The sequence below is a fragment of the Choloepus didactylus genome, chromosome 18 (assembly GCF_015220235.1).
Source record: "Choloepus didactylus isolate mChoDid1 chromosome 18, mChoDid1.pri, whole genome shotgun sequence".
NCBI lineage: Eukaryota > Metazoa > Chordata > Mammalia > Pilosa > Megalonychidae > Choloepus > Choloepus didactylus.
Window position 1 is genome coordinate 10,756,639 of NC_051324.1, and position 25,882 is coordinate 10,782,520.

Below are 25,882 nucleotides of genomic sequence, written 5' to 3' on the forward strand. Positions count from 1 at the left end.
CACTCCCATCTCCTGAGTCACAGGCCGGGCTGGGCAGGGCTGCCCACAGCTGGAGCTGCTCCTGTTGAGAGCCAAGCACCCGGCAGGCTGCTTAATCGGATCACCCGGGGCCTGGGGCTTGGGCTGGGCCTTGGGCAGCCCGTGGAGCAGGGTTCCCTCCCCAGAGCCCCTGGAGCCCGGTGGTCACCCAGCCCTCCTTCCTGCTGCTGCTCTCCTGGAGCCAGGCTCCTCCAGCATCCTCCTCACCCGCCCTTCAGCTGGCAGGAGTCGTCCTGGATGCCTGGCTCCCTGCCAGGAACCGACTGACTCCGAGGTTTGAGTTAGAAACTTGCCTTAATTCCATGCTGTAGTGGTGGAGAAACCTAGCTTTGGGGGCAGGAGCCGGGGTGGTTTATGGGTTGATTTTTTGTTTTGTTTTTTACCTGGAGAGGGGTTGAATCCTTGCCCAAGCACCTGCTGGGATGACTCAGTAAACAAAAATGGCCTAACCTCCCTCTGCCTGCGTTTCTTACCCCAGAGGCAGGTCAGGGTTTGAGGAGCCATAGGCACTGGAAAAGGGGTTGGAGTGGGAGGCCACGTTTCCAGGTTCCTCCTGGATGCCTGGACGACTGACCCCGAGGGCCTTTGGTCCCTATTTTTTTCCCTGTGCTGATCCCTTCATGGAAGGGATTTTTCTATAAATCGCCAATGCTTAAGGAGGGAGGGGAAGGCATTCCTAGCCACTGGGGCTGGAAGTTCTGACTTCTAGGTCTTGGGTGGGGAGGGGGCGTGGTACCCCGAGGGGAAGCGTTGGGGGCTGGGAAAACCGGGCACCTGGGTTCGCCTAAGGGCGGGGGGATGTTGGCGCCCTGGAGGAGGCGCGGTCTCCTGGGAGGGACGGGGAGGGGCCCTTCTTTAAAGGCCGTTCCCGGGCCGGGCCGCCAGCCGCAGACGCCGAGCCCAGGGCGGACGGGGCGGCAGCACCGGGGCTGCGCCGTCCGCAGCTGCCGAAGCTCCGGAGACCGAGGGCGCCTGGGCGCACCGCCGCCACCCAAGGCCCGTCCCGTCGCCAGTAGCGGGTAGGGGGCAAGGGCCTCGTGGGTCGGGTGGGCTGCGAAGCCGGAAGGAAAGGGGAGCGCCAACTTTCCAGGACGCGGCACCAACACCGCGCGCGGGCTCTGCCTTCGACTCTCCAAAGTGCCGAACTGGTTGGGAGCAGGGGCTCCATTTTAAGGACTTGGGACTGGGAGTCGGTGTGTACTCTTTAAGGACACTTCTTTCTCCGAGACGACTCCGGACGAGGAAACCACTTCCATTTCCAGTATACCGGATTTGGGGAGCAACGCTTCCCTTTGGAGGGGAGGGCGCTCAGGACGCCCTCTTAAGGCTGACCCCCAACCCCCTATGGCGCTCCCCGGCTCCCCACAGGACCAGGCCTGGAGCCTGGAGCCCCGGGGCCTCGCGGCCCCCCCCTCCTCCTCGTTCTCGGGGCCCCAGGAGCCGGAGGGCGCTGGGAAGCCGGTGGTGCCTGCCGGGCTCCCCTCGGAGAAAGTGAAGCGGCCCATGAACGCCTTCATGGTGTGGAGCTCCGCCCAGCGCCGCCAGATGGCGCAGCAGCACCCGAAGATGCACAACTCGGAGATCTCCAAGCGCCTGGGCGCGCAGTGGAAGCTGCTGGGCGAGGAAGAGAAGCGGCCCTTCGTGGAGGAGGCCAAGCGGCTCCGGGCCCGGCACCTGCGCGACTATCCCGACTACAAGTACCGGCCCCGGCGCAAGGCCAAGGGCCCCGGCGCCGGGCCCTCCCACTTCAGCCAGGGGGGCGGCGGGGCCGTCTGGGGGCCGGGCTTCGTGACCACCCAAAGCAGAGGCTTTGGGTACCAGCCCCCCAATTATTCGACAGCCTACCTGCCCGGCGGCTACGGGTGAGTGGCTGGGGGGCGCAGGGAGAGGACGCAAGGAGGAGCTTAGGCTCTGCTTGAGCCCGGGGGTGAGGGCCTGGTTGGCGGGTACCACGCTGGGTATGTCGGTGCCCCGGGACCGCGTGGGAGGGCGCCCGCGGCCCGGGATTTTCCTAGAGGATACTTCTCCATCTGGAGGTGTCAGCCCTGAAAGGGCAGACGAGAGACCCCATTAGGCGGGATGGTGTCCCAGTTAGCTAGATAACCCGTTCTCCCCTGCTGCTGGCCCGTGCCTGACCCGGCTTCCTCTACAAGCCCCAGGGGCAAGGAGAGGCCAAGTCTAACTCAAGCCTTTTCTGGCCTCCTGCCCCAAAGGAAGAAAACAGCCACGCAGCACGCAAGCTGCGCTCTAAAGCATGCCCCGACATGGCTGCGCTGCTAAGCCATCCCAGGGTCTGGTTCCGTACCATCAGCACCTGGCAGGGAGGGCCTGGGTAGCCGGGCATGGGTGGCTGGGTGGGTGGCAAGTTCACCTCTGTCTGCCCAGAACTGGTAGGTCTGCCCCCCTACCCAGCACCTCTGGCCCAGGGCAGTGCCCTTTAACCCCCATCTTTCTCTCTTTGCAGCTCTTCCCACCGTAAACCAGAGGCCCCCTCATCGTGCCCCTTCACTCAGAGTGGCCCTAAGCTCCAGGGCGAGCTGCTCTCCCCCTATACCCCTTACGTCCCCCCAGGCTCGCCCACTGCGTACAACCCTCCCCTCTCAGGTGCCCCATTGCCACTGACCCACCTCTAACCTTTGGGGCCATGTACCTCCCAGGAAGGGCCCTGCCCTCCGTTCTCACCCTTTCCCTCCTGTGTTGGCTCACACGGTTCTGAGGGAGGCTGTGTCCTGCTGCGAGAGCCGGCGATGCAACACAATACTTTCACTTTTTGTAAGAACAGTTTTATATGATTGAACCATGCCTCTGAGTCTTTATTTTGTCCCATCTCTGCCCCCCCTCGCTGCAACAGGAACCACCTCTGTTCTCCACTCCCTTCTGCCTGAACCTGCCAGAGCAGGAACCTCCTCACCCCACCCCGGGGCCCTGCGTGAGTCATTCTCTGTCCCCTTTCCCCCCACCCCCAGTAACAGGGTCCAGGAGACAATCCCAGCCAGGCAGGGGGGGGAAGGCAGCCACCAGCCCATGGGCCCTGGCCCTATCCGGGCTCTGCCCTCTGGGACACCATGGGAAGGGGGAGTTGTGCAGACAGGGCAAGACCTTTTGCCCAGAACAAGCAAGTAGCTAGAAATGACTGCTAAAGGGGGAATCCCAGCCAAATGATTAAATGAATTAATAACACATGTACTTAGAACAGAACCCAATAAATGTCAACATATCCACTTGAAAAACTACCCCCATCCTCTCATTTCTAAGGCTCTAGTTCCCCCAATTACGCCTTTCCACTAAACCCCTGGCTCAAGGAGTTGCAATTGTGATGCAGCTGTGTTTGTGGAGAAAGGGGGGAATGTTGAATCTAAAAATCACACCAGCAGATTGGCTCAGCCTGGGGGGACCCTGAGTTTGGGTGGATGAATGGAAACATGGAATGGACTCCGGTAGCCAGCTGGCCCTATTGCTCCTTTTTCTGCTTGTGGGGAGCCTCTGCATTCCAGTAGAAGAGGAGCTGGGCTGCGATGAGGCCATTGCAGAGGGAAGAGACCACAAAGGTTCCAGCCATGAGGGGGTCTCCAGTTTCCTGGGAGTAAGGGATGAAACTAGGGTCACCTGCATAGCTCAAGCAGGGTTCCCCTGAGGACAAAGGTTCCAGAGGGGCAGCCTTGACTGTCAGCTGGGGGACAGCAGATGAGGTTTTAGTGCCCTCTAGAGGGAAGAAGGTGCACTCACCTGAATGGAGGTGAAGATTCGGGCCAGGGAGCCCCCAAACAGCAGAAAGACTGTGATGGCTGAGAGCTGGCCCGTGTGCCCATTGCGATAGTTGGTGGCCGCCTGGAGCAGCTAAGGGTGGAGATGAGACCCTTGGTTCCAGCAACTTAACTCCAGTGTTCCCATCCCCCAGTCCCTCAGCCCAACACCCCTGCACACTGGGGCTTCCACCCTGCTCCCCCCACACCCTTTCCCCAGTACCCACCTTTCCTACCACCACGGCAGGCATGTTGGAGGCCTGCAGCAGGGTGACTACAGCTGGCGGGGTCAGCGGTGACAGCAGCATCAGCAGGACTAGCGCATAGCAGGCTAGGAGTGTGATACCTGGGAGTCGGGGACAGGGAATCCTCAAACTCTCAACAGTCTCCAGTTTCCCCCAGCCTGAGCTCCCAGCAGGGCACCTGAGAGCTGGAGCCCGTTCTTGGGTAAATCCCAGCACCTTTCACAGTCTGTCCTCTGTAGTGCAGGATCAGGAAGCAGATGGTGATTGTCTGCAGCATCAGGAACAGGGCTTCACCCCAAGAGCTGCAGAGTCAAGGGGTGGGAGAAAGGCGGGCCTGGAAAGGGGCAGGGCGAACCACCACACCCCATCCATCTGGGTCCTGCTGATCCCTCACCTCTTGCCTCCAGGAGCCCCCAGCCCTGACTGACTTGTCCTGGGCTTGCTGAGGATACTGACCTCTCCTCGCCTCCATAGGGGCCCCATCTAGAGTTGTGGGCATTTGCCTGGGGGACAAAGGGCAGGCCCCTCACCTGAAGGGGAAGCTGTTGGTGATGCTGTAGACCATCGTCCCGGTCAATGCCACTAGCTCCAGCATGACCGACTGGAGACTCAGCCCTTCAGCACTCTTGGCTCCCAGGATTTTAAACACCTGGGGCAGCTTGACTGGGGGAAGGATGAGAAGGGCAGGAATGAGGTGCCTCCAACCCTTGGTAGCGCAACACACCTACAGACCTGCCTGGGGGTCTCTCGACACCCCCGCCCCAGCACCAGGAAAGGAAGATGATACCTACCCAGAAGTGACCCAGCCACAATGCCCAGCCCCAGGCCTTTGCTGAGGAGAATCTTGAGGCAGGGGACTGAGAAGAGAAAAAGTGGTAAGAGGAGAGGAAGTCTCTGGAACCCAGGCCAGGGCTTTCAAAAGGCAGCCCAGGCTCACAGGTTTCAAGTGCTCCTGTGAGTTGCAGCCCCTCCTGAGGCCTGACATTTCTACACAAGGAGGACTTGGGTTGTCTCAAATGCCTGGTCTTCTCTGCTCCAAACCATCTCACATTCAGAAGAGATGACTTTCCCAAACAGCTTTTACCATGCCTCCCTTCTCACCCAATCTTCCTATGGAATAACATCGAAACTCCTTGGTCTGACTTCCAAGGGTCGCCATTGCTTCTCTGTATAAAGCTGAGCAATGCCCAGGGGTCGTTCTTTCCTTCCCTCCCCTGAGCAACTGGCTGATCCACTTCACATGTCTTCTCTCTGAAAGGACAAGTCTCCCTATATCCCTTCAAGGCTTCCTTTCATGCTCTGGCCCCCCATTAACTTAAGCCCTGAAGGATTCCCCACAAGGAGCTTAGCTGACTGGCAGTCAACACTCTCACGGGCATGAATGGAGCTAAAACAAAGTGACACAGTGGGCGCCAGGAACTGACCGGGAAGACTTTCCAAAGGGGATGTTTGAGGTGGGCCTTGCTATTGTGGATTTGTCTTGCAGATGGAAAGAGGAAGGCAGGTTACTGCAAAATTAAACCGTAAGCAAACGTGGAGGTTGGAAGGCAACAATCAGAGTAGCAGGAGCCTTTGGGAGAGCCGTCGAAGACCTGCTTCATCAGAGACTCTGAATTAAGTTTAACCATGCTCCTGAAGGTACAGAGCTCTACTAAAGGCTGGAACGACTTGATCAAATTTTTATTGTTTTCGTGAGCTTTAAGTCTTTTCGTCTCTCGATATTGCTAAAGATCGAAAGGGGAGAATAAGTCTCACAAGGAAGTACTTCCATTTGGCGACTCCCCCTCCCTCCGCGGAGCTCGAGACACTTCCGCCCCTCTCAGAAGTGACTTCCGCTCAGCATGGCGCGACAGAAGCCGCTGCCGTTCCTTAGTGCCTGATCATGTCCCCACTTATGGCCCAGGGTCACTCCAGCAGAACTTGGACAGGATATCAGAAAACACTCACTGTGAAGCAAGTCCCACTGAACGAAAATTTGGTCGTAGCATTTCTCAGGTAGAAGAATTGGCACCAGCACCCGTCTGAGCAGTCCGGCCGCCTCAGCCGCCATATTGCAAAGGTTGCTTCCGCCAGTCTCTGCAGCCCGCCATGCTTTGCGCATGCGCGCGCTCAGGGCAGTCCGTCTCTCGTTTTTCCGCGACTAAGCCGCACCACCCTGCTTTCAGTAGCGTAAAATAGGTCTCCTAGAGACCTCGTGTTGGACGCACCCTGCCGTCCAAATTTTAAGGCGTGCTAACGCTCTGCGCCTGCGCAGTTACTCCTTTCGCGCCTTTGTTCACGCTGCCAGTTCAGAAGCAAGAACTAAGAACGTGCCTTTCCTCGCTCCTCCTGCTCGGGGCCATCTTATCTTCTCTCTGCCAACTTTATATTGTTCGAAGTTGAAAGAGAAGGAGCATAGGTCTCCAAAATGGCGTTGCATGGGGGCGCTTTAGCCCTTCATGTCCTCTTCTCTCGGCGTCTTCTGAGGGAATGGCGCCGGCGGGAACAGGCCCGTCTGCGCCGGGCAGCGCGCAGGGCCCTACACATCACCCTCCTCGTGTTGGCCCCGGCCTTGGAGGGTGGGTGCGCCAGCAACTGCGGGGACCCAGACCCCGAAGCTGATGAGGAGGCGGTGTGGGAGGCCCTCCCACAGCCCTGCGGGGACTCCCACGGCGGCGGCCCCGGGGTTTTTAAGCGAGGCCGGGTGGCTGCGCAACCCTCCATGGGAAGGCACTTTGGACTGGAGCTGGGGGCGCATTGTGCCCCCATCCAGCGCGCGATCTCAATACCCGGAGCCCCTCACCACCCCCACCCCGCCTCCCTGTGCCTGCTGTCAGCAGCTCGTCGCCGCCCCCCCGCCCCGCAAGAGGTCCCACATGTCCGCGAGGGGGTGGTAGGGCTCCGCATCTTCATCCTGACCCCCAGGGATGGCGCCATGACCTCAGTGGTGCTGCGGTGGTGCAGGCTGGGGTAGCTGGGGAGGCCCTTTCTAGGACGATCCCAGCCCCCAACCCCCCAGGGACTTTGGGGCTTGCGCTGCTGGTAGCTCAGGCTGGGGGCCTGCTGTTTTCTAGGAACACACAGGGTAACTGTGTGTGTGTGTGTGTGTGTGTGTGTGTAAGTGTAGCTCAGAGCATCCACTGTGTGTGTGTGTGTGTGTGTGTGTAAGTGTAGCTCAGAGCATCCACTGTTCCCATGGTTGATGAAACCTTTGCAAACAGAATAGAACATCTCAGGGGCAGAAACAGCTTAATCGGTTTGTTCAGGACACAGCTGACAGGGCACTGTGGTTTGGGGGCCACTGGCACCGCCTTTGAAAAGGAAATGACACAGGTGGCCTTCCCGCCCACGCTAATTTCTGCCTCCTGCACCCTTCCCTGTATCTGAGGGCCTGGAAGGCTGCCGGGATGGCTCCCCTGGATTGGTGGGGAGGGTGACCCTGAGCAGCCAGTGGCCCCAGAAGAGGAGGAGGATGGGAGGGAAGTGTGGCGGTGTGGCAGATCCAGCACCAGCCGTGCCAGGCTTTGGGGGATGGCACATGAGAGCATTCGGCCACACGCTGACATTTTCATCCTGATTTCCTGAGACCCAAAGTATCGAAGGCACAGAAAGTCATGTAGCAAAAAACTGACAACTTTTAATCCCTGTAAGGATAAGGAAAAGGACAAAGATTTGTGTAGGTTTAACCACTCTCCTATTGGGGGACACTTGTCACATCTAATGAAAACCTCTCCCCTCGTTCCCCCCGGTCGCATTATCTATTGTTCAAGAGAGAAAGGGAGGGAGAACTTTGTCTCTAGATCAGCTGCAGGTGAGGAAACGAGGCACCTCCTGGGGGTTGGAGCATGTGCTCAGAGGGGCTGGTAGGTGGCTGGGCGCCGCCGGGCGAAGCAAAAGGCAGCAAACACCAGGGCGAGGAGACCGAGGAGGGTGAGGCCGATGATGAGAGGCACTGCGATGGACCGGTCACCGGGACAAGAGAAACCTGTTAGAAAGGTTAATTCTGTAAACCTGCACCTGCTCTGGGAAAAAAAAGACACAGCCAAGTAGGTAGGGAGGTAGGGAATGGGGGTGCCTGAGATTGGTGAGGAGCTCAGTGGTAAAAGAGGAGGGTGGGCAGAGCCTGTTGTAGGAGGGAGGGCAAGTGCCCGGCAGCCACGCCAAGCCCGCCAGAGGGAGGGGGTGGGGGTGTGAGAAAGGGGACTTGGGGAAGGGGCTTTCAGTGCAGTGGAAGAGTTCTAGGAAGGCAGGAGTAGGTCTTACTTGGCCCAAAGACTCCCATGGGAGGCAGCTGTGCGGCCTGTAGTTTCAGGGAGAGCAGGTCGATGTGGAAAGCTGGTGAAAGAGTAATGCTCGCGTTTCTGCAGCTGAAACTCTGGCCCAGGGGGGCTTGGAGGTCTTCAAGGGATGAATTTTGAGCCGAAAATGTCCACTCTGAAGGGGTGGAAAAAGAGTCAGAGCCACATCCAACTGCCCACCCCCCAGCTTTAGGGCCCTTCGGCCCAGGCATCCAGGGCTGGTAATGAGCAAGTGAAGGAGGGACACTCACGTGCCGCCCGCGGGAAGGACACATTGTACTCCACGGCCATGGAGTTCAGATAGACGGCGCTCTGTGCTGGCTCCTGGGGCGGTGAATGGGAAGGTTCAGGAAGCAGAGGGGAGTGCCACCCATGTCCACAGCACAAAGCGTGGCAAGGGATCAGCAGGGACAGGGCACCTGGAGGGTGCGAGTGTGGGGTGAGGGGCAAGTCAGAGAGCAATACCTGCTTGAAGCCAAAGCTGAGCTGTCCATAAGGGAAAGAGAGAAGCAGGCGGGGATGGGCACCCCCACAGTCCCCCTGGGCCTTGGTTTTGTTGGGGTTCAGTACAGAGATGCCCCAGATCTGCGGAAGTTAGAGATCCGAGTGTCACAAGACTATGTGGCCAGGCCATGTGCAGTTCCCTGTTCCCTTCATCCCCACCCTGTATTTGTCCCCTTTCTGTCCACTTCCTTTTTCCCTTCTGTGCCACAGCAGGACTGGCCTCTGGCCCCTCACCACACCCCACCTTACCTCGCCTCCATCTTGAGTTGGGTACAGGATCCGGATCTGAATCTGGGCTTGGAGCCGGACGCAGGGCTGGGAAACATTAGGCCACGTGTAGTCTCCTACTGCCTCCTTGGAGCCCGGATGAGGACTCGGGGAGGGGGGAGGTGGCCCTGGGTGGGAGGAACTGGTGGCGGTTCCTGGGCTGGTGGCAGTGCTGTTACTTGGATGAGCCGTGGTGTTTCCATGACTGGTGGTGGCAGGACCGGGAGTGGCTGTGGTGGGTGCGTGGCTGGAGGTGCGTGTGTGTGTGGTGGGGGTGGTCCTGTGCGTGGTTGTTGGGGGGCTGGAGGTGCCTGTGGTGGGGGTGGTCCTGTGCGTGGTTGTTGGGGGGCTGGAGGTGCCTGTGGTGGGGGTGGTCCTGTGCGTGGTGGTCTTGTGGCTCCGTGTGGTCCTGTGGCTCCGGGTAGTTCTGTGGCCGGTTGTCCCAGGACTTGCTGTGCTCTCTGTAGCTGTAGGTGTCACCGTGAAGGAGGGCACCAGAGTGGCCGACTTTCTGTGGGGACAGTCATCTCCTGACCCCTGGGCTTTCAGCAGAGAGGGAAAGAGGCTGGTTAGTAACCCAGGGCAGCTCCTTTCCCAGGGACTCCCTCCCTCCAGGCTCCCCTTTACCTGCCAACAGCCCCAGCAGGGCCCCCAAGAAGAGGATCACCAGCCTCATGGCAGGACCGCCTCACCCCGTGCAGCTCGGTTCTGCCCGCACCAGCGCTGTGCTCCACCAGCCCTGCTGTCCCTCTGCCTTCTCGTGGAAAAGGAGGAAATGCAAGTCCTACTTCCTGCAGCTGAGATAATCCCAACCCCCAGTCTGACTCAGGCACCTCAGCTCCAGCCACCAATCTCTTAGTCATGAAATTTTCAAGGTAGGGGATGACTGGCCTTGTCTTCAGAAATGTATCACGTGGATGCAGCATGAGCCAGGGTTGGGCAATTGGCCCTTGGGGACTCAGTTGCCCAACTTAAAATTGGCTTAGTAGTCAGATTTTGGGTCCTCTGTGGAACAAGCCTGAGAGGTAACACAGGCACTAGGTTTCCACTTGTCTTAGCTGACGTGAGACACTCCTCAGTGCTCACCCAACCCCAGACGGCCAGTCCTGCCACACCTCAGGGCTGAGAAAATGGCCATCCAGTCATCTGGATAGAACAAAAGAGAGGCTGGTGACAGGGAGAAGGGAGATGTACCCAGCAGGAGGGGGGGAGGGGAGGGGAGGTAAGAAATGAGGAGCCCAAACAGGCAGTTTCCAAGTAATTTTATTCAGAATTTTGTGTTGTTTTCCTGAATCAATAATAAATACTATACAAAACAATGTAAAAATGGCTACCATTTTCTCTCCCCTGTTCCCCCCACCTGGGGACAAGCCCCTGGGCTACCTTATTCAGGGGTTTTCCCCTCCAGATTTGGTCCAGCAAATGAGGTTGAGTGACAGATAGCCCCCTGAATCATTTTCTGAAGATTTTGGCTGGGGTGGGGGGAGAGCCCCTGGGGTCTGGAGGTGACTAGGTTAGGGAAGCAGATTAGTGTTTTTTGGGAGAAGAGACGGCGCCTGGGGCAAGAGCCTACCCCAAAGAAAAGGGTGTCTAAAATGTTCACGGTTCCTTCTTTTGCCTCAAAAAGTGACATTTATTCAAAGAAAAAAAAAAAAGGAAAAAAAAATGACAAGATGTCCATCCCTTGGCTCCCTTCCCTCCCCCCTCCTGTTCCTCCTCGGCCCCCCAGGAATGGACCCTGGCTGGGGCTGGGTGACAGGACGGCCCCTCAGATGAGGTCAGCAACATTGAGGGGCATTTCCTCAATGGAGGTGTTGTAGAAGGTCTCAATGTCTCGAAGAGTCCTCTTGTCTTCTTCTGTCACCATGTTAATAGCCACACCCTTACGGCCGAAACGTCCACCACGACCGATTCTGGAAGGCAATAAAGCTGTCTCAGGACAAGGGAGTTGAGAGGTGTGATGGGAAAAACCAGAAGCTTCTGTCCCAGGAGGACTGGGCAGGTGAGGGGTTGGATACATTTTCTAATTCTACACTTACCTGTGGATATAGTTTTCCCTGTTGGTGGGAAGATCATAGTTGATGACTAAAGAAACCTGCTGCACATCAATGCCTCTCGCCTATGTCAAGAAAGATGACAACTTCAGCGTGTGCATCAAGAGAAAAAGATAATACAGCCTACCCAGAGAGGACTCGAGATACATATGTAGGCAGCCAAAGGAAGGCAAAAGGAAAAACATCCCCTCTCTCCGAAAGACCTTGGGCTTGCCAGATTTTATTCCAAGTTGCTACTTTCCTGAGAGGGGCACTAGGTAGCCCCCTGGAGAGGGAATCACCTTGGCTCCGTTCCCTCTCCCTTTTTCCTTCCCAGGCCTCCCCAAATTCCTCTCTAACTCACCAGCAGGTCCGTGGTAATGAGTACGCGGCTAGAACCCGAACGGAACTCCCTCATGATCACATCTCGTTCCTTTTGGTCCATGTCGCCATGCTGTGAAGGAAATAGAAGGGGACAGTTGGGGGGCATGTGGGTTCTGAGGCAACCAGCTTTAGACAGTATGGGAACCTGTGCACACACTAGGACTCTACTAAGAAACACATCTGCTCTGCTGGTAACTGGCCAAGTGGGAGAAACTCACCATGGCAGAGACAGTGAAGTCTCGGGCGTGCATCTTCTCAGTGAGCCAGTCAACCTTCCTTCGGGTGTTGATGAAGATGACAGCCTGGGTGATGGTCAGGGTTTCATACAGGTCACACAGTGTGTCCAGCTTCCACTCCTGGAGGGAGAAAACCAGTCAGGGGCTATACCCAACAGCCCACTGCCAGGCCCGCCTCCCACACTGGGCCCCACCTCTCGTTCCACATTGATGTAGAATTGGCGGATACCCTCCAGTGTCAACTCTTCCTTCTTGACGAGAATCCGAATGGGGTCCCTCATGAACTTCTTAGTCACCTCAAGCACATCGGAAGGCATTGTGGCTGACAACAAAACCACCTATTGGGAAAAAAGAGCTTCCTTAGGCTGTGGGGTACTCCCTTCCCTAATCACACCTAGAACAGAAATCAACGCTTGAAGTGAGACCTCAGGACTCTTTATGGTTCCTTTTGTACACGATGTTGCTCTTTAACCCAACTACGCTATATTGTACAAATGAAGTGTCAACTATAAAGCCTCTGTCAAGGTCTCACCTGGGTATTGCTGTTGAGTTTTTGGAATATGTCATAGATCTGATCTTTGAATCCACGGCTCAACATTTCATCAGCTTCGTCCAATACAAACATTTTGATGTATTTGGGAGCTACAGGGAAAAGAAAACCCGAGAGAGGAACTGAGAAATGAGAAATACCCGACTTTGCTGATCAACAAGAAGGGCGCAGGTGGTCTGCTCTCAGGAAACAGAGACTGATCCTTTGCCCAGAATCCCCACCAGGCCAGACAGCAACCCCTGGAAGTAGAACACTACCTGGGCTGCCGCACCAGGGGAGCCAGGCTCAGATGACACGCATGGGGCTCATCACTGAGCAGTTCTCTCAGAAAGGAACACTCACGTTCTTGGGAATGGGGCAGTGGCTTAAGTTGAAAGCCCAGGAAAACATGCACCCAGAGGGAAGTAACCCAGGGACTGGAAAATTGGAGAAGAGATACTTACACAGGTATCTCCGATTAAGCATATCAAACACACGGCCTGGGGTCCCCACGATGATATGGGGAGCCTCCATCTGCAGCTTCTGAACCTCGGCACGCACGTTGGTGCCCCCAATGCAGGCATGGCAGGAGGCACCCATGTAATCGCCTAATGCCATCACCACCTTCTGTATCTGAACCCAGAGAGAAAGGTAAATACTTATTAGTTTTAACTGTGCTAGGCCTCATTTGCAATGCTTCTCAAATCTTTCCAGTGACTGAAAAAAGGCCCTTGTTTTTAAACCCATTTTACAGGAGAAACAAGCAGAGGTTAAATAATCCACTTAAAATCACACCGGCAGAGACAAGATTTGAACTCGGTCTGGTTCCTGAGTGTATATTCAGGATGGTGAAGCTCACTCCGCTGCGTCTGGAAGAATAACTTCAATTTGGCGTCTTACTTCAGTTAAACCCCTGAATTCACTTTCTGGAAACTGTGATCATTTATCACAAGTCGGTTAACCCACCCTATGACATACGCGTGTCCTACTGCATCCTTGCCACACCACCTGAGCTAAGTTCACTGTTGAGAAGTGTGCTGTCTGGACATAACTGCCCAAAGTGAACATGCTTAGAATGAGGTTCTACCAAACTTTCTGCTAATGTTATTCTTGCCCACAAATTAGAACCAGAATGATCACTTTATCTGCCACAGAACATTTAAAAAGAAATAGATCCTCTGAGCCCAGCTTACTTATGAGACCAGTGTCTGACTCTTTCTCATCTAGGATGCAGGAAGAAAACGAGACTCCAGCTTTAGGGAACGTATGTGCCCTAGGCATGAAACAGCTCTGGCCACCAAACAGGCATCAAGCTAGGATGAACAAAGGACTAGAAGTGTTCTGCCCCTGACTGATATAAGAGCAACACCATCAATCAGGTGTCTCCTTGCCCATTGTCAAGGGGTTTGTTCATAAAACCAGCCACCAAACTCGCCCAGCCAGCCAGGCTCCACCCAGCAGCCTTTCCATCTGACTCAGAAAACAGGTGGAGGAAGTGGTGCTTGTGTTTGGATAGACAAAGTATTATATAATTACAAAATCAAGAAATCTTGAGTGATCTACAAGTTACCAACCCATCTTCCTCACTTTAGATCGTTTTCCTTCCCCCACTCCACCTACACCACACAGCAGTTCTTCCCAAGGTAGTGGTGGTTGAGGAGGACTCCTCTTTGACTTCTCACTTATGCTAACCATTTCTGAATCAGTCCTTGGGAGGAGGGCAAAGAGCCACGCTCTCACCTGCTGAGCCAGTTCCCGAGTGGGAGCCAGGACCAAGGCCTGAGTGGCCTTTAGATCCAATTCGATCTGTTGCAGAATTGATATGGCAAAAGTGGCCGTTTTCCCAGTCCCAGATTGGGCTTGAGCGATCACATCATAACCTAGGCAAACAAACATGTTAGAAGGGGATTAAGATGTATGTGGTAGAGGATACATGCTTTGGGATCATAAGCTACTGAAGGCCCTGCCTAATGAGATCAATAAGCAACCAAAAAATGAAGCTACATGCCACAGTACGTACTTCACAAACTAGTTACACAATTGTATGGGACCTGGAAATGAGAGAAAATCAACTTGTTAGGTACTACACTAAGTGGGGCTAAAAATATGCCTATAAAAACAAGTACCAGTTGGCCCAAGCACTATCTTATTCCCTGTGTCCTAGGCATGAACCAGGCACAGGCATGACACAAAGCCAAGCTGGGATAAACAAGGGATTGCTCTGTCCCTGAATGATATGTAAGATGGGCATCACCACCAAATGCCACTCCTTCCAGGCCAGGGAGGGCGAAGAGTTCTCACCCTTGATACAAGGAAGAATGGCTCGCTGCTGGATGGCAGAGGGCTTCTCAAAACCATAAGCGTAGATGCCACGGAGAAGGGACTCTGACAGATTCATGTCATCGAAGCTGTCAACAATCTCATTCCAGTTACTCTGTAAGGAGCAAAGAAATTAAGGCTTGAGAAACGGAAGAGGTGAGGCTGGGATCTAGCCCTGGAGCCAAGGGGTCCTTGGGCCTGCTTGGAGGCTTCAGAGCCCACAAGCTCTCTAAGGAAGTATGCTGGCTCTAGATGGTCTGAGAAACCACTTTTTAGGGGCCAGGCTACTTGTAAAAGAGGGTTGTAGAAGGGAGGACAAAAATCAAGTAGACACATCTTGTGACATACTTCTAGGAATTCACATAAGACTTTCAAAAACTCACTAAAAAGGAGTTGAGAGTTCCTTTTTGGTAGGACCCAATTACTTAAGTTATACTTTACAAAGGAGTCCTGGATTGTGCTTTTAGTTTAAACTGAAATCCCTTTAAGCGCCCACTTCAGGAAGGAGGGAGCACTGTCGGTGGCACAGACTTTCTCACAGATAATGAAGGGATCAAGTCTCACCTCGATGACGCCTTCGGGCTCCATCCCATCGGGGCCATTGTCTCTGGATCTGTCAATTAAAGTATAAGCTTTTGTCCTTGTCTGAATGGGACACGTCTTGACAGCCGGGCTTTCTCAACCAGTAACAGGCCCTGCATGATGCTATTGGCCTTCACTCACCGACCCAACCCTCACTAGTTCCCAGACGACTCATAGCGAGGATGCTTTAAAACTGGGTCAGGCTATTGCCCGGTCCCCGGGAGGGACCCAGGCCAGGCCGCCCCCGACAAGATGGGCTGAGTCTCCTGAGACCCAGGCCGAAAGGTGCACCGCCGTGCTTCCCGTGCCCGGATACGGTGCTCGCCACCGGGCCCCACGTGTACCGGGCCCGCCGCGCAAAGCGCCAGCGCGTGCACTCCCTGCGCCGGCCCGAGCCCGCCGGAAGTCCCGCCCTTCACCTCGCAGATTGGAGGGGAGGACAGCCCCTTCTCCCCCACGTCATTACGCCAGCGCCCTCCCCCACTCCCTCCAGACTGTCTCCCCCCTTCCTCGCGATGCCCGGATGTGGGAGGCCGCGGGCGGTGGCGGCCTCGCGCACAATGAGCCCCAACCGAGCGAGCAAAGGGGGAGATTGCACAACACTTAGAAGCAAAGCAGGCAGGGGGAGGGGGAACCCCCGGGACGCCATGTGCTCGCTCTTCTCGACCACCCGGCGGCATGTTCCCCGCTATGGGACAATCCCCTCTCCCCACCCGCCCCCGTCACGAAATGGCGTCCCCCTCCCGTACCTCACCCCCGAAGGAAAGTGGACCTGGCCATCCGCAATTTGCCTGGCTCGTGCGGCAAAATGGTCCCGCCCGCCCGGCGTCAGGCGGGCTCCCGGTGCTTCTCGAGGCCGGTCCTCGGGGTCAGGCTCGGGCCTGGCCACCAAGAAAACCAACCCCCTGAACGGCCAGTTTCCTCTCCCCGACCCCTACTTAAGCCGCGAAGCGACCGGACCGAAGGGACCAGGCACCCCCGCCGACGTCGAGTGGTCCCGTCAGAACCCTCCCGAGCGCCGCGCGCGCCAGCCCTCCCCCCGGCCGTGAGTGCCGGCCCTGCCGGGCGGGCCACGCAGCGCGGCCGCCTCTCCCTCCTTCTCACGCTAGGTCGCGACCTAGTCTCACCACTCAGCGCCAAGGCTTCGAGAACGGCACCGCTTCGGGTCCAGGCCTCCTAGCGAACCTCACACGCTGGGCCGCTCTGTTCTTTCCCTTTGCCTAGGCCCCGGTGGCAGCGTCGGCCGCGGATCTTCCCCCTCAGTCCCCCAGGACGATTTCTCCCGGCCTGGTTTCCCCGCCACCCTGGTGGGCCTAGGGCGGTAAGCCTCGGCTCCCCCTGGCGGGGCCCTCGGCAGGCAGCGGCAGGGTAAGTAACCCGTCTCCTGCATATGCCTTTCTTACCGGGAATCCTGACTCGCAGACATGATCCTTAGAAACTAGGGTGGAGTGCCCGCCTATCGACAACTTATAAGAGCGCCCGACCCCGCCCCAGCCATCGCATTGGCTTGGCCACCTCAGCCCCGCCTGCCGGCGCTGAGCAACTCGACGTGACGTTGGTTCGTAGGCGCTCTGGTACGCAGCCACCACTGGGTAGCTGAAACGCCTATCAAAGCGAAGGCCCGCCCCACAACCTCATTGGCTGAAGGGCCCGCCCTTCTCGCCGGTACGGAAGTGACATATAGGAGTCGGGCCTCGAGGCCTGGCAGCCATCTTGGGGCCCTGCACCCCTACACGTGCGGAGGCGAGAGTGCCTTAGTCATGTGGCCTTGTAGGTCCTATCACGAAAAGGGGGCGAGGTTTCAGTCTCCAGGGATTTCCTGGCTCCCGGGACTACCACTTCCCTTTACCTCTGCTCCAGGGATCCAGCTTTTACTTACGCTCTGCCTGCAGTAGGGATAGATCCGTCACCGCCGCCCCGGGATAATGGGATCAGGAGGAGCCAAAATCTAAGAGCCGGGAGTGGGTCCTGTTCTAAAGGATTCCTCTGGCTGGAGGGAGGAGGAGGGTTGAAGAAACTACTGCTGGGCTAAAAGGGCATTCTGTATAACTGGGGAATCCTGGCCTTCTCCTTCCCCAGTTCCTTCAGTCTCTTATTCCCCAGCTTCAGCAGGTCTCAAGCTCCCTTGTTTTGGAGGCTTGCTCCTTCCAGCCCTCTGCTCCCCTGGCTGGGGGATTTAATTGGGTGGTGAACACATGTGTTGGCATTTCCTCAGCCAGGGAAGCTGGCCCTGAAGTCTCCAGACCCAAGAAAGGCTAGCTAGCAGCATTGGCTGAAAGGCCTGAGATACAGCACAACCACAGTTTGAGGCCCCTTAAGGAAGACCACCACTTATTTATCTCCAAAGGATCCTTTATTGACCAGAGCAGGACCGTGGCATTTATATATATATATATAAAAAAAAAGTTTGAAGATCTGGCAGGCAGTAATCCCTCTCTCGCCCACCACCCCCAGCACTTATCTTCCTGACACTTGACATGGAAGGGGGGTGACGGGTGACTGTCCCACCTAGGCCACAAGGCCACAGTCCACTGAACACAGAGGGAGAAAGCGGCTTTTCCATGGCCACCTGTGCCCATCAGAAATCAACAAGTATTCTCTCAAAGAAAAAAAAATACAGAAATCAAAACATTTAAATATGAAAAAACAAAGGGACTGGGTGGGAAGAGGCAAGAGGGAACTGGAGTTTCTTGGGAAGGGTCTCCCATGCTCCCCCTGCCCATTAACAGGCTTGGGGCATGGGGTACGAGGCTCACACAGTGAGTTTGCAGTGACACAGCTCCTTGTAGATCTGCCGACGAAGTTTGGGCATGTCCTGCTGGGTGAAGCTGAATGGCTGAGACAGGGCCAGGTGCTTGCAGTACTGGGTGTTAACAAAGCAGGCCATGAGAACCACTCACTGAGCATCCCCCCAAGTCAGAGCTTACACTACACATTTCATATGAATGTATCTCTCTCAGTCTTTCTGAAGCACCCCCAATTCCCATACAAAGGGAGCCAGAGTGACATGAGCTGAGATTCCAAAAAAGTATGATTAGAAAGCTAAATGCTCTTACTCGCTTCGTGATACACCTAGTGTAAAAGGGAGAGAATGGACTGAGTTGGGAGGTCAGAGGGCAGCTGTATCAGGGCCAAACACCAAGGGCCAGAAATGGAAAATGGATGTGAAATGGAGAAACCCAGGAGAGGACCAATGAAATCACGGTTTCTGCATTCTCACACGTTCCTCCCTGCTGCACAACTGGCAGTGAGCCAAATGAGGGGCACACAGCATCCAGCCCCCCAGCCCCTCCCACTCCTTTGCCCCAACTGACTTTGGAGCTGGAGGGGCAGAAGGTCCCTGTCATCTGCTTACCTGCAGCACAAAGGCACCACAGTCACTGTCATTATTCTGCCTGGCAACGTTCTAGAGAAAGAAAGAAGGTACTCCCTTCACCTGGAGACTCCCAAGAATAAGGCTTCAACTTCTGCCTCCCACCACCATCCCCACTGCCACCGCCGACTCCTCCCTCTGGAAACTCACCATTTTGAAGTAACCTTTCCAGCCCTGGTGGAAATCCAGTCGGTCTTTCTTTACAGCTTCTGCCTGTAGATACTTGGCAATGTGCTATGGGGGGTGGGGGGGGAGCGACACTGTATTTCCCAATTGGCCCCAGGGTAGGAGTCCCAGAACCCACCCTTCCCCCTGGAATGCCTCGCCAATGAATCTCCCCAGGTTCTGCCAGTGTTTCCCCTTTCCCCTCAAACCTTAGGGCAGCGGCGGTTTAGGGTGCGCTGCGAATCAAAATAGGTGATGGTGCGTCGCCTCACATCAACAGAGATGAGGGACCAATGCACCTCCAGGTGAATGGGGATTAGCAGCAGCTCCTTATTGAAGATGTCCACCTGAAAAGGCAGTGCCAGGGGTCAGGTGAGACAGCACAGGGAAAGGGAGGGGCAGGCAAGGGAACCAAGTGGGCGAACCCAAGACCCAGGCCCTGGACTGTGAGGCAAGGCCAGCATCTGGATGTCTAGATTCTTGAGTAAGGGACACAGCAGGATAGAGGTGATAACAGAACAAACATTTGGGAGCCCCTGATCAGCTGTGCACATCTCGTGCATTCAAGGTGCCTTAGAGATGAGCCCAGGCTCAGGACTCCGGGGCCAGTCTGCCAGGATTCAGATCCTGCTCCTCCAGGTACTGGCCATGACCCTGGGCAAGCTACTTAATAAACTTTTGATCCTCAATTTTAAGAGGGTGAAAATAGTAGTACCCACCTCATACTTTTGTGATAAGGATTAAATCAGTTCAGTGTTCACAATGCAATTAGAACCAGGTCTATATGTTTGTAAATGCTCAAATCAAACTTAAAAGGAAGTTCTCATGTTCAACCTAACGGACGAGGAAATGGTGGTTTGGGAAAGTAAAGTAATGTGCTCAAGGTCAGAGTAAGATATAGCAGAGGTGGGATTCAAACCCAGGTATACAGAAGGACAAGTTCTTTCCACTATATGTCAACTACAACTCTACTTGAAGCAGTGGTCCCTGCTAGTCTCTAAGGGCATAAGCTTTTTTTTTTTTTTTTCCCAAGATGCAAACCTCTCATTTTATTAAATTAGACCAACAAGATTTGTGTATAGACCTGTGGTCAAAATGGTATTATAATAGCACAAATTATGCTTTTAAAAATTATAATAATCCAACATTAAAATCTATATACACACATATTTTATACTATTGCAAATTAATTGATCTGATAAAACCTTGCCCACTAGAAGATAAATATCACTAATGTTATATTCATTAGAAGTTTTCACTAATAAGAAAACATATAGTGAAAAATTTGCAAGAATATGTGCGAAAGCCATCTTTCCCTGCCTTTTCTTCAGTGTTGCACCATGTCACATATGAAAAAATAAGCAACTTCTTTTGGAGACATCTTTCGCCTGTAATTTCTAATCTCCAATTCACTTTCATTTACTGTGGCCTCAGGGTGGTCAGTGTTTTTGAAGCGGGGATAGAGTTCACATTTTAATATTTTTAAGGGATATACCAAGGTGAATGCAGATAAGAGGGGGGGATAGGGGAGGCATGTTAGACACTTGACATTGGTGGTATTGTCTGATTCTTTATTCTACTTTGATTTAAGGTTATTTTTCCTTTTGCTGCTTCCTAGCTGTCATTTGGGCATAAGCTTTTGAACCAGGAAAAGAAATTACGAGACACTAGAGCCAATGGTTCTCCCTCATTGTGGAAATTTCCTGGCCTTTGAACTGGAAGAATGAAGGAGAGAAAAGAATTCTTGATTTTCCTCACCAAACCTGCTCCTCCACAAATCTTCCCCAGTTACTTAGGCGAAAACCCTAGGCATCATCCTGGATTCCAATTGTTTCATGTTCCATGTCCAATCCATCTTTACCCTGAATACAGCTGCTTTCTCTCTCTCTCTCTCTCTCTCTCTCTCTCATTCTCTCCCTTTACCACTCTGGTCTAACTTTCTGATCTGGACTACTGTGATCCTCTCCTGGTTAGTCTGCCTGCTTCTACTCTTACCCCCTTTTCAAACAGGGATTTAAAACCTGAATCACTTCCCAGCCTAGTTAAAACTCTTCCTTCGGGGGCTTCTCAGTGCACATAGAATAAAACCCATCCTCCTTGGCCTACGTTACATGGCTCACGGATCTATTCTCTGACATAATTGCTTCAACTACGGAGGCCACCCACATGGGCTCTCTGTTCCTCAAACATGCTCTTTCTCAACCTTGGGTCCCATGTACTTGCTGTTCTCTTTGCCTGGAACCCTTTTCTTCCAGATCTGCATATGGCTGGTTCCTTATTATTCACATCTCAGCTAAGAGAGGCCTTCCTAGACCACTAATCTAAAGTGGCTGCCTCCCGGGCACTCTACATTACCCTGTTTTCATTTGTTCACAGCACATACTGTTAGCTGACATTTAGCTGGTTTGTTTTTCTCACCCCATAGGGGAAGGCATTCTCCTTGTTTAATACTGTAATCTTAGGGCCTAGCATAGTACCTGACACACGGCAGGCCTTTATAATAAATACTTGAGAGATTGGATGAACAGGGTTGGGGGAAAGGGCTCATAGAAAACAGAACTCTTAACCCTTTAGAGAGAAAGTGTTACACAAGTAGATGTGAATTCACAACTCACGTTTTTGGTCCACCTTTTCACCCCATCGTAACCCTTGGTACGGAGTTTATCATAGAAGAAACTGTTGAAGAAATGCACCTGTCCCAATGACACAAAAGAGCTAGATGGAATTAAAAGACTCGGCCCCTCCCTTGAAATCTCCCACTTGTCCATATCCCTCCCCTTCTATCCAGTCCACGCCATTTCCCTGTGGCTCTAAGGACTAGTTTCAACAACCTCACTCCAATTCAGTTAGGGTAAAAAAAAAACACAACTTACTGTTAACCTTATCTTACAGCTTTCTATCCCCAATTCTTGGGATTCACTATCGGGAAAGAACACTCAAGACTGGGGGAAAGGAATAGAATTGATAAATTCATGGCCAGGATTACAGATTTGAATTTAACAGATTACCATGTGCCACCTAAAATGAAAGAGATGAAAGGGGCTGAAAAAGCTGCTTAGAACTGAGAAAGGAGCACTTTAGTGTTACCCACCCAGTAGTTTGAGCAGATATCTCAGTCTCTTTGTATGTGTTTCTCTCTGCCTACTTCCCAGAAAGACAAGAAAAAATGGCATTCCTCCAGAGCTATCATCTGCTAAAAAATAGAGTAAGATTCCCTGACCAAGAGATTAAAAACCTGAATTTGGTTTTCATTTCCGTTTCTCTACAGCTATCTGATCCTCATTCTCTCCCTGGCATTCCACTGGGACCCTGCTCCTTTTGGGGACAGAAGTGCCAGGCTGGGCCTACCTTTTCAGGGACTGTGTCCATGACCAGATCTCCATACATGTTCATCACCTGGGAGGAAGATCGGAGACAACTTGCCATGGAGGGTGTGGCATGGGTACAGGGCTCCCCCATACAGAGGACCCCAGACACGCTGTTCCCTGAATCCCCTCTCAGGCTTGCTTCTCCACCTCTGCTCACCTGGTCATTGAGCCAGTTCTGTCCATACAAGGTCCCCAAGTCGTCCATGGTCAGCACATGCCGCTTATAGGCCACTCGGAAGCCCCTCACCATGGCATTGCCTGGCATCCGCTGGTATGACTGGATCAGTTGCAGCACCAGACCCTTCCTGAGTGGGCCAAAGGTGGGGTCACGTAAGAGACGAGGGGGCCAGGGCACACAGATATACCTCCTACTGCCTAGAATAAGAGTCTAAACTGTCTCTTTTCTTTTTGGTCGTAGGTCCTTTTAAAGGGTTGCTCCCAAGAAGGAGGCACATGAATAAAATTCAGGTATACAAAAGATTCAAGGTTCCAAGTAAAGACCCTTCCAGTTGGCTACAAGGACTTGGCCCCTTACCGGCAGATTCTTGTCTGCTCTAGCTTTATACCTGCCTATGGGAGAAAAAGGCAGCAGCATTCTTTGGGAGAAATGTCACAGCCATCCTTTGAACGGCATCTGTCTTTCAAGCCTCACCTGGAAGGTGTGGAGAACTCCTGCTGGAAAATGTCCTCCAATTTCTCTACTACCTCATCAGTGCTGAGGGGGATGAGGCTGCCGTATGTTTGAAGGAATTCATCCAAGATGCCTGAAAGGACAAGGGAGAGAGGGGTGGGGTGAGGCCTCCCAGGGCTCTGATCTGGGAGTCTGCTGAGGGAGAGCCCAGGTCTTTCAAGGGCTGCTTACTCTGCACGCAGGTCACATGCTCCTCCCGCAGAGGGCTGTGTTGGCCAGCTTTCTCCCCAGGCCTCTCTGTCTCTTCCACAGTGCCCAAATCTGAGCCCTGAAAAAGCTCCTGGGCCACATGGTCCCCGATGCTGCACACATTGCTGATGAGGATGCTGGCATCAGGGGGTGCCAGACTGCGCTCCCCTTCTGGCCCAGGTGGTCCCCCAAAGCCATTGGGCAGAGTACATGGGAGGAGGCCTATAGGGCAGGGGAAACACGATAGAGTTGAGAAATTGGCCCAGAGCAAGGGCAAATGGGAGGACTAAGGATACATACACATTATAACCCCCCAAGGATGAACTGAAGCAGAATGATAGATTACCAATATTGACCCTTAAAATGGAGACTCCAAAGTGTGAGGTAAGTATGTTCAAGTGATTATGAAGGGACAGAATGAAGAGTTACCCACTCACAGGCAGAAGGAAAGTAGATTAGGATTCAGAGAGATGTAAATTTCAGAGATTATTTGTCACCACTGTATGCCTAGTACTAGCATATGGTAAAAGTGCAACAAAAATTTAAATGTTTAATAAAGAGATAAAAAGCCTGACACTGTATTTTGCTGGGATTCTCCAACAGGGAACTGTTCCAAGCAAGAATGTGAGGTACAACTGTGCAGGTTGTGCACTGCACTACCCGGAAAGACACCATCCACAGACCACTATGAGAATGGCGCCCTCTAGAGATGAACACACAACAGGGATTTCAAGTGGACAGGACTGTCTGATTTCTCAAAACCATGGCTCCTTTTCTCATCCATACAGTCAAGCCCATAGAACATCTACTTTGGAATTCTGTGTCTGAGCCCTGACTGTCACACCAGGCTTGGTTCCTCCTCAAAATGGCACTTAAGACATTTTACAGCTATCCCAGATCCCTCACTCTGCCATCCTGCTTTCCTCAGGTTCAGTTTTCACCACAGTAAAAAGATCTGGAGCTCCAAACTCTTAGCCCTTTCCCCTTCCCCCAACTCTTTCCCACCTTACCTGAGTCAGGGTCCAGAGGAGACTTTGGAGTCCACCTTAGCCCATCTTCCTCCATGGGGGGCCCAGAGGGCACAGGTGGAGACCCTTTCACCCCATCCTCAACCATGAGAGCACCTAGCAGACCCAGCCGTGGTGGGGGTGGCCCCCGAGGGGAGTCAAAACGACAGCAGGGGGATGGTGCCTGTGGTGTCGCACCCCCTTCCTGGGGTGGAAGATGATTCTTGGAGTGCATGAGGCCCCGCCGCCGGCCCCGGTGGCGCCCCCAAAGCTTCCAGTGGAATGTCAGCGAGGTGCTTTTTGAGTAAAGCAGCATCCGGAAGGCTCTCATAGCTCGGCGTCGTCTCTGTGAGCAGATTTTTCGATGAGTGGGGCGGGGAGGGCGAGGCCGCTGGGAGGCTCCCAGCTGACCCCATCTGGGGGGCAGCCTCCAAGCTGCCACTTCCTCTTCCTCATCTTCATCCTCTTCTTCCTCCTCTTCCTCCTCCTCTTCGCTAGCTGAGGCATCAAAGGAGGGCCGAGGGACAGGGAGGCGTCTGGCTGGCGCTGTGGTTCCTGCCCCAGGATCTGGCCCAAACCCTCCACCTGATTTGAGTCGGGGCTTGGGGGGCGGGGGCCAACGAAGACGCTCGCGCCTGGGGCTTGCATAAGTTGGGGCTATGCCAGGTCCAGGAGGCTCAGGCCCCCAAGACCCGGTCCCTTGTAAAGTCTCTTTCATCTTCCAGTAGCCTGTAGAACAAAGGTTAGAATGTCAGAATCCAAACATCCTGATCTCAGATCGTGTCTTCTTCCTCAGCATGCCTTCCCTGGATTCAGAGGCAAAAGAACTAGAAAAAGAAGAAAAAATGCAAAACTCATAACTTCAGATCTTCCAGGTTAACATGATCCACAGGGGCCGTTTGAGACTTTGCCATCATCCCTACCCTGCAACGGAGAACAGCTATACAGCAGGTGTCAAGGGGCTCTTATTTCTCAGATCCCAGGTCAAACCCAGTACTTTCTAGCTCTATTTTAATACCATGAGGAGCATCCTTTGAGTGCTTAGTAAGGATGATACCTTTGCTTAGGGAAATATCTCAGCACTGAATCCTGACACTGTACAGAGGTATCTGAGGAGAACACAACTTCCACAAGGAAACCGTGGGCAAGAGTAGAAAAAGTTCTCCTCTACCACCCCTAGGTGAATGGCGGCTGGAGTAGGGTGGAATCTGAGGTCGTCTCAGAAGGGAATGCTGGGTACGCCAAGGCTATGGTTCAGGAACTAGAGTCTGACGAAAGGGAAAAGGATTTTTGAAGGAAACTGAAAAAGAACCGAATCCGTTCTAAGGCAGCCGAAGAAGGGCGCTGGGGTAGAACTGAACCGCGCGAGCTTGACGGGCCCAACCCCCTCTCCTGCCCCGTCCCCGGTATGGTCCTACAGGATCCGACGGCTCAGAGCGCAAGGGCCTTCAGAAAGCCCTTCGAGGGTCTTCTGGGACCCGGTTAGGTGGGAGCGAGGTCCCGGAATAGGAGAGGCCGAGACAGGACTGGGGGGAGAGGAAAGGGGCGTCCTTACCGGGAGCGAGGAAGCCGGGGGAACGGGCCCGAGGGCGGGCGTCTCCGGCCTCAGGCTTCCCGGCTCATCTCTCCGGCGACGGCGGCAGTCCCGCCACTCCTGCTGTCTTCAGGCGCAGCCGCCTCAATTCAAGATTCCAACGCTCCTGGGTCGCGCGCCGCGCTACCGAGCCGCCCCAGCGCGGCTGCCTCTTGCTCGGCTTCAGCCTCCACCTCTACCACCTTCCCCTCCTCCTCCTCCTCCTTCTCCTCCTCCTCCTCCTTCCCCTCCCGCGAGCCCCAGGCCCACCGGCGGTGGCGGCGCACGATTACGACGTCACACCCGGCGAACAGCGCCGGCGCGGCCACCACGCTCCTGGTCCCGCCTACCCAACAAC

The 25,882-nt window shown here is 54.2% G+C and overlaps 5 protein-coding genes and 4 non-coding genes across 13 annotated transcripts; 1 reads left to right on the forward strand and 8 right to left on the reverse strand.

Moving 5' to 3' along the window:
• The first annotated feature begins 1,145 nt into the window (after window positions 1–1,145).
• Window positions 1,146–2,836, forward strand: SOX15 (SRY-box transcription factor 15). Its single transcript, XM_037809013.1, has 2 exons — window positions 1,146–1,901; window positions 2,504–2,836. The coding sequence occupies exons 1-2, from the start codon at window positions 1,384–1,386 to the stop codon at window positions 2,670–2,672; spliced, it is 687 nt and encodes a 228-aa protein (XP_037664941.1). The 5' UTR covers window positions 1,146–1,383; the 3' UTR covers window positions 2,673–2,836.
• A 516-nt stretch (window positions 2,837–3,352) lies between these two features.
• On the reverse strand, window positions 3,353–6,188 carry MPDU1 (mannose-P-dolichol utilization defect 1). 2 transcript variants are annotated; one of them, XM_037809011.1, is made up of 7 exons: window positions 5,975–6,187; window positions 4,819–4,884; window positions 4,558–4,690; window positions 4,244–4,329; window positions 4,010–4,128; window positions 3,766–3,876; window positions 3,353–3,616 (listed from the first exon to the last, which is right to left on the reverse strand). In XM_037809011.1, the coding sequence occupies exons 1-7, from the start codon at window positions 6,126–6,128 to the stop codon at window positions 3,491–3,493; spliced, it is 795 nt and encodes a 264-aa protein (XP_037664939.1). In that variant the 5' UTR covers window positions 6,129–6,187; the 3' UTR covers window positions 3,353–3,490. The 2 variants fall into 2 exon arrangements, with proteins under 2 accessions (XP_037664939.1, XP_037664940.1); XM_037809012.1 differs by lacking the exon at window positions 4,819–4,884 and having other exon boundaries at window positions 5,975–6,188.
• Window positions 6,189–7,618: 1,430 nt separating this feature from the next.
• CD68 (CD68 molecule) lies at window positions 7,619–9,935 on the reverse strand. The gene is made up of 6 exons (XM_037809558.1): window positions 9,703–9,935; window positions 9,058–9,617; window positions 8,770–8,889; window positions 8,556–8,628; window positions 8,270–8,440; window positions 7,619–7,991 (listed from the first exon to the last, which is right to left on the reverse strand). The coding sequence occupies exons 1-6, from the start codon at window positions 9,749–9,751 to the stop codon at window positions 7,858–7,860; spliced, it is 1,107 nt and encodes a 368-aa protein (XP_037665486.1). The 5' UTR covers window positions 9,752–9,935; the 3' UTR covers window positions 7,619–7,857.
• Window positions 9,936–10,320: 385 nt separating this feature from the next.
• EIF4A1 (eukaryotic translation initiation factor 4A1) lies at window positions 10,321–16,622 on the reverse strand. 2 transcript variants are annotated; one of them, XM_037809556.1, is made up of 11 exons: window positions 16,562–16,622; window positions 15,141–15,189; window positions 14,559–14,691; window positions 13,998–14,137; window positions 12,722–12,890; window positions 12,261–12,370; window positions 11,923–12,066; window positions 11,711–11,848; window positions 11,473–11,562; window positions 11,115–11,194; window positions 10,321–10,988 (listed from the first exon to the last, which is right to left on the reverse strand). In XM_037809556.1, the coding sequence occupies exons 1-11, from the start codon at window positions 16,582–16,584 to the stop codon at window positions 10,844–10,846; spliced, it is 1,221 nt and encodes a 406-aa protein (XP_037665484.1). In that variant the 5' UTR covers window positions 16,585–16,622; the 3' UTR covers window positions 10,321–10,843. The 2 variants fall into 2 exon arrangements, with proteins under 2 accessions (XP_037665484.1, XP_037665485.1); XM_037809557.1 differs by lacking the exon at window positions 16,562–16,622 and adding an exon at window positions 16,286–16,485.
• Window positions 11,277–11,417, reverse strand: LOC119515016. Its single transcript, XR_005212914.1, has one exon. It is a non-coding gene; the product is annotated as a small nucleolar RNA SNORA67 (small nucleolar RNA).
• Window positions 12,457–12,595, reverse strand: LOC119515036. The gene has a single exon (XR_005212933.1). It is a non-coding gene; the product is annotated as a small nucleolar RNA SNORD10 (small nucleolar RNA).
• On the reverse strand, window positions 13,522–13,663 carry LOC119515027. Its single transcript, XR_005212925.1, has one exon. It is a non-coding gene; the product is annotated as a small nucleolar RNA SNORA48 (small nucleolar RNA).
• LOC119515026 lies at window positions 14,409–14,543 on the reverse strand. The gene has a single exon (XR_005212924.1). It is a non-coding gene; the product is annotated as a small nucleolar RNA SNORA48 (small nucleolar RNA).
• Window positions 16,623–17,492: 870 nt separating the features above from the next.
• SENP3 (SUMO specific peptidase 3) lies at window positions 17,493–25,740 on the reverse strand. Of its 3 annotated transcripts, none has more exons than XM_037808957.1 (11): window positions 25,507–25,740; window positions 23,955–24,680; window positions 22,927–23,166; window positions 22,717–22,828; window positions 22,222–22,369; window positions 22,045–22,092; window positions 21,312–21,389; window positions 18,906–19,043; window positions 18,682–18,765; window positions 18,514–18,564; window positions 17,911–18,021 (listed from the first exon to the last, which is right to left on the reverse strand). In XM_037808957.1, the coding sequence occupies exons 2-11, from the start codon at window positions 24,667–24,669 to the stop codon at window positions 17,911–17,913; spliced, it is 1,725 nt and encodes a 574-aa protein (XP_037664885.1). In that variant the 5' UTR covers window positions 24,670–24,680; window positions 25,507–25,740. The 3 variants fall into 3 exon arrangements, with proteins under 3 accessions (XP_037664884.1, XP_037664885.1, XP_037664886.1); XM_037808958.1 differs by having other exon boundaries at window positions 23,955–24,778; XM_037808956.1 differs by lacking the exon at window positions 25,507–25,740 and having other exon boundaries at window positions 17,493–18,021; window positions 23,955–24,669.
• Between the last annotated feature and the right edge of the window lie 142 nt (window positions 25,741–25,882).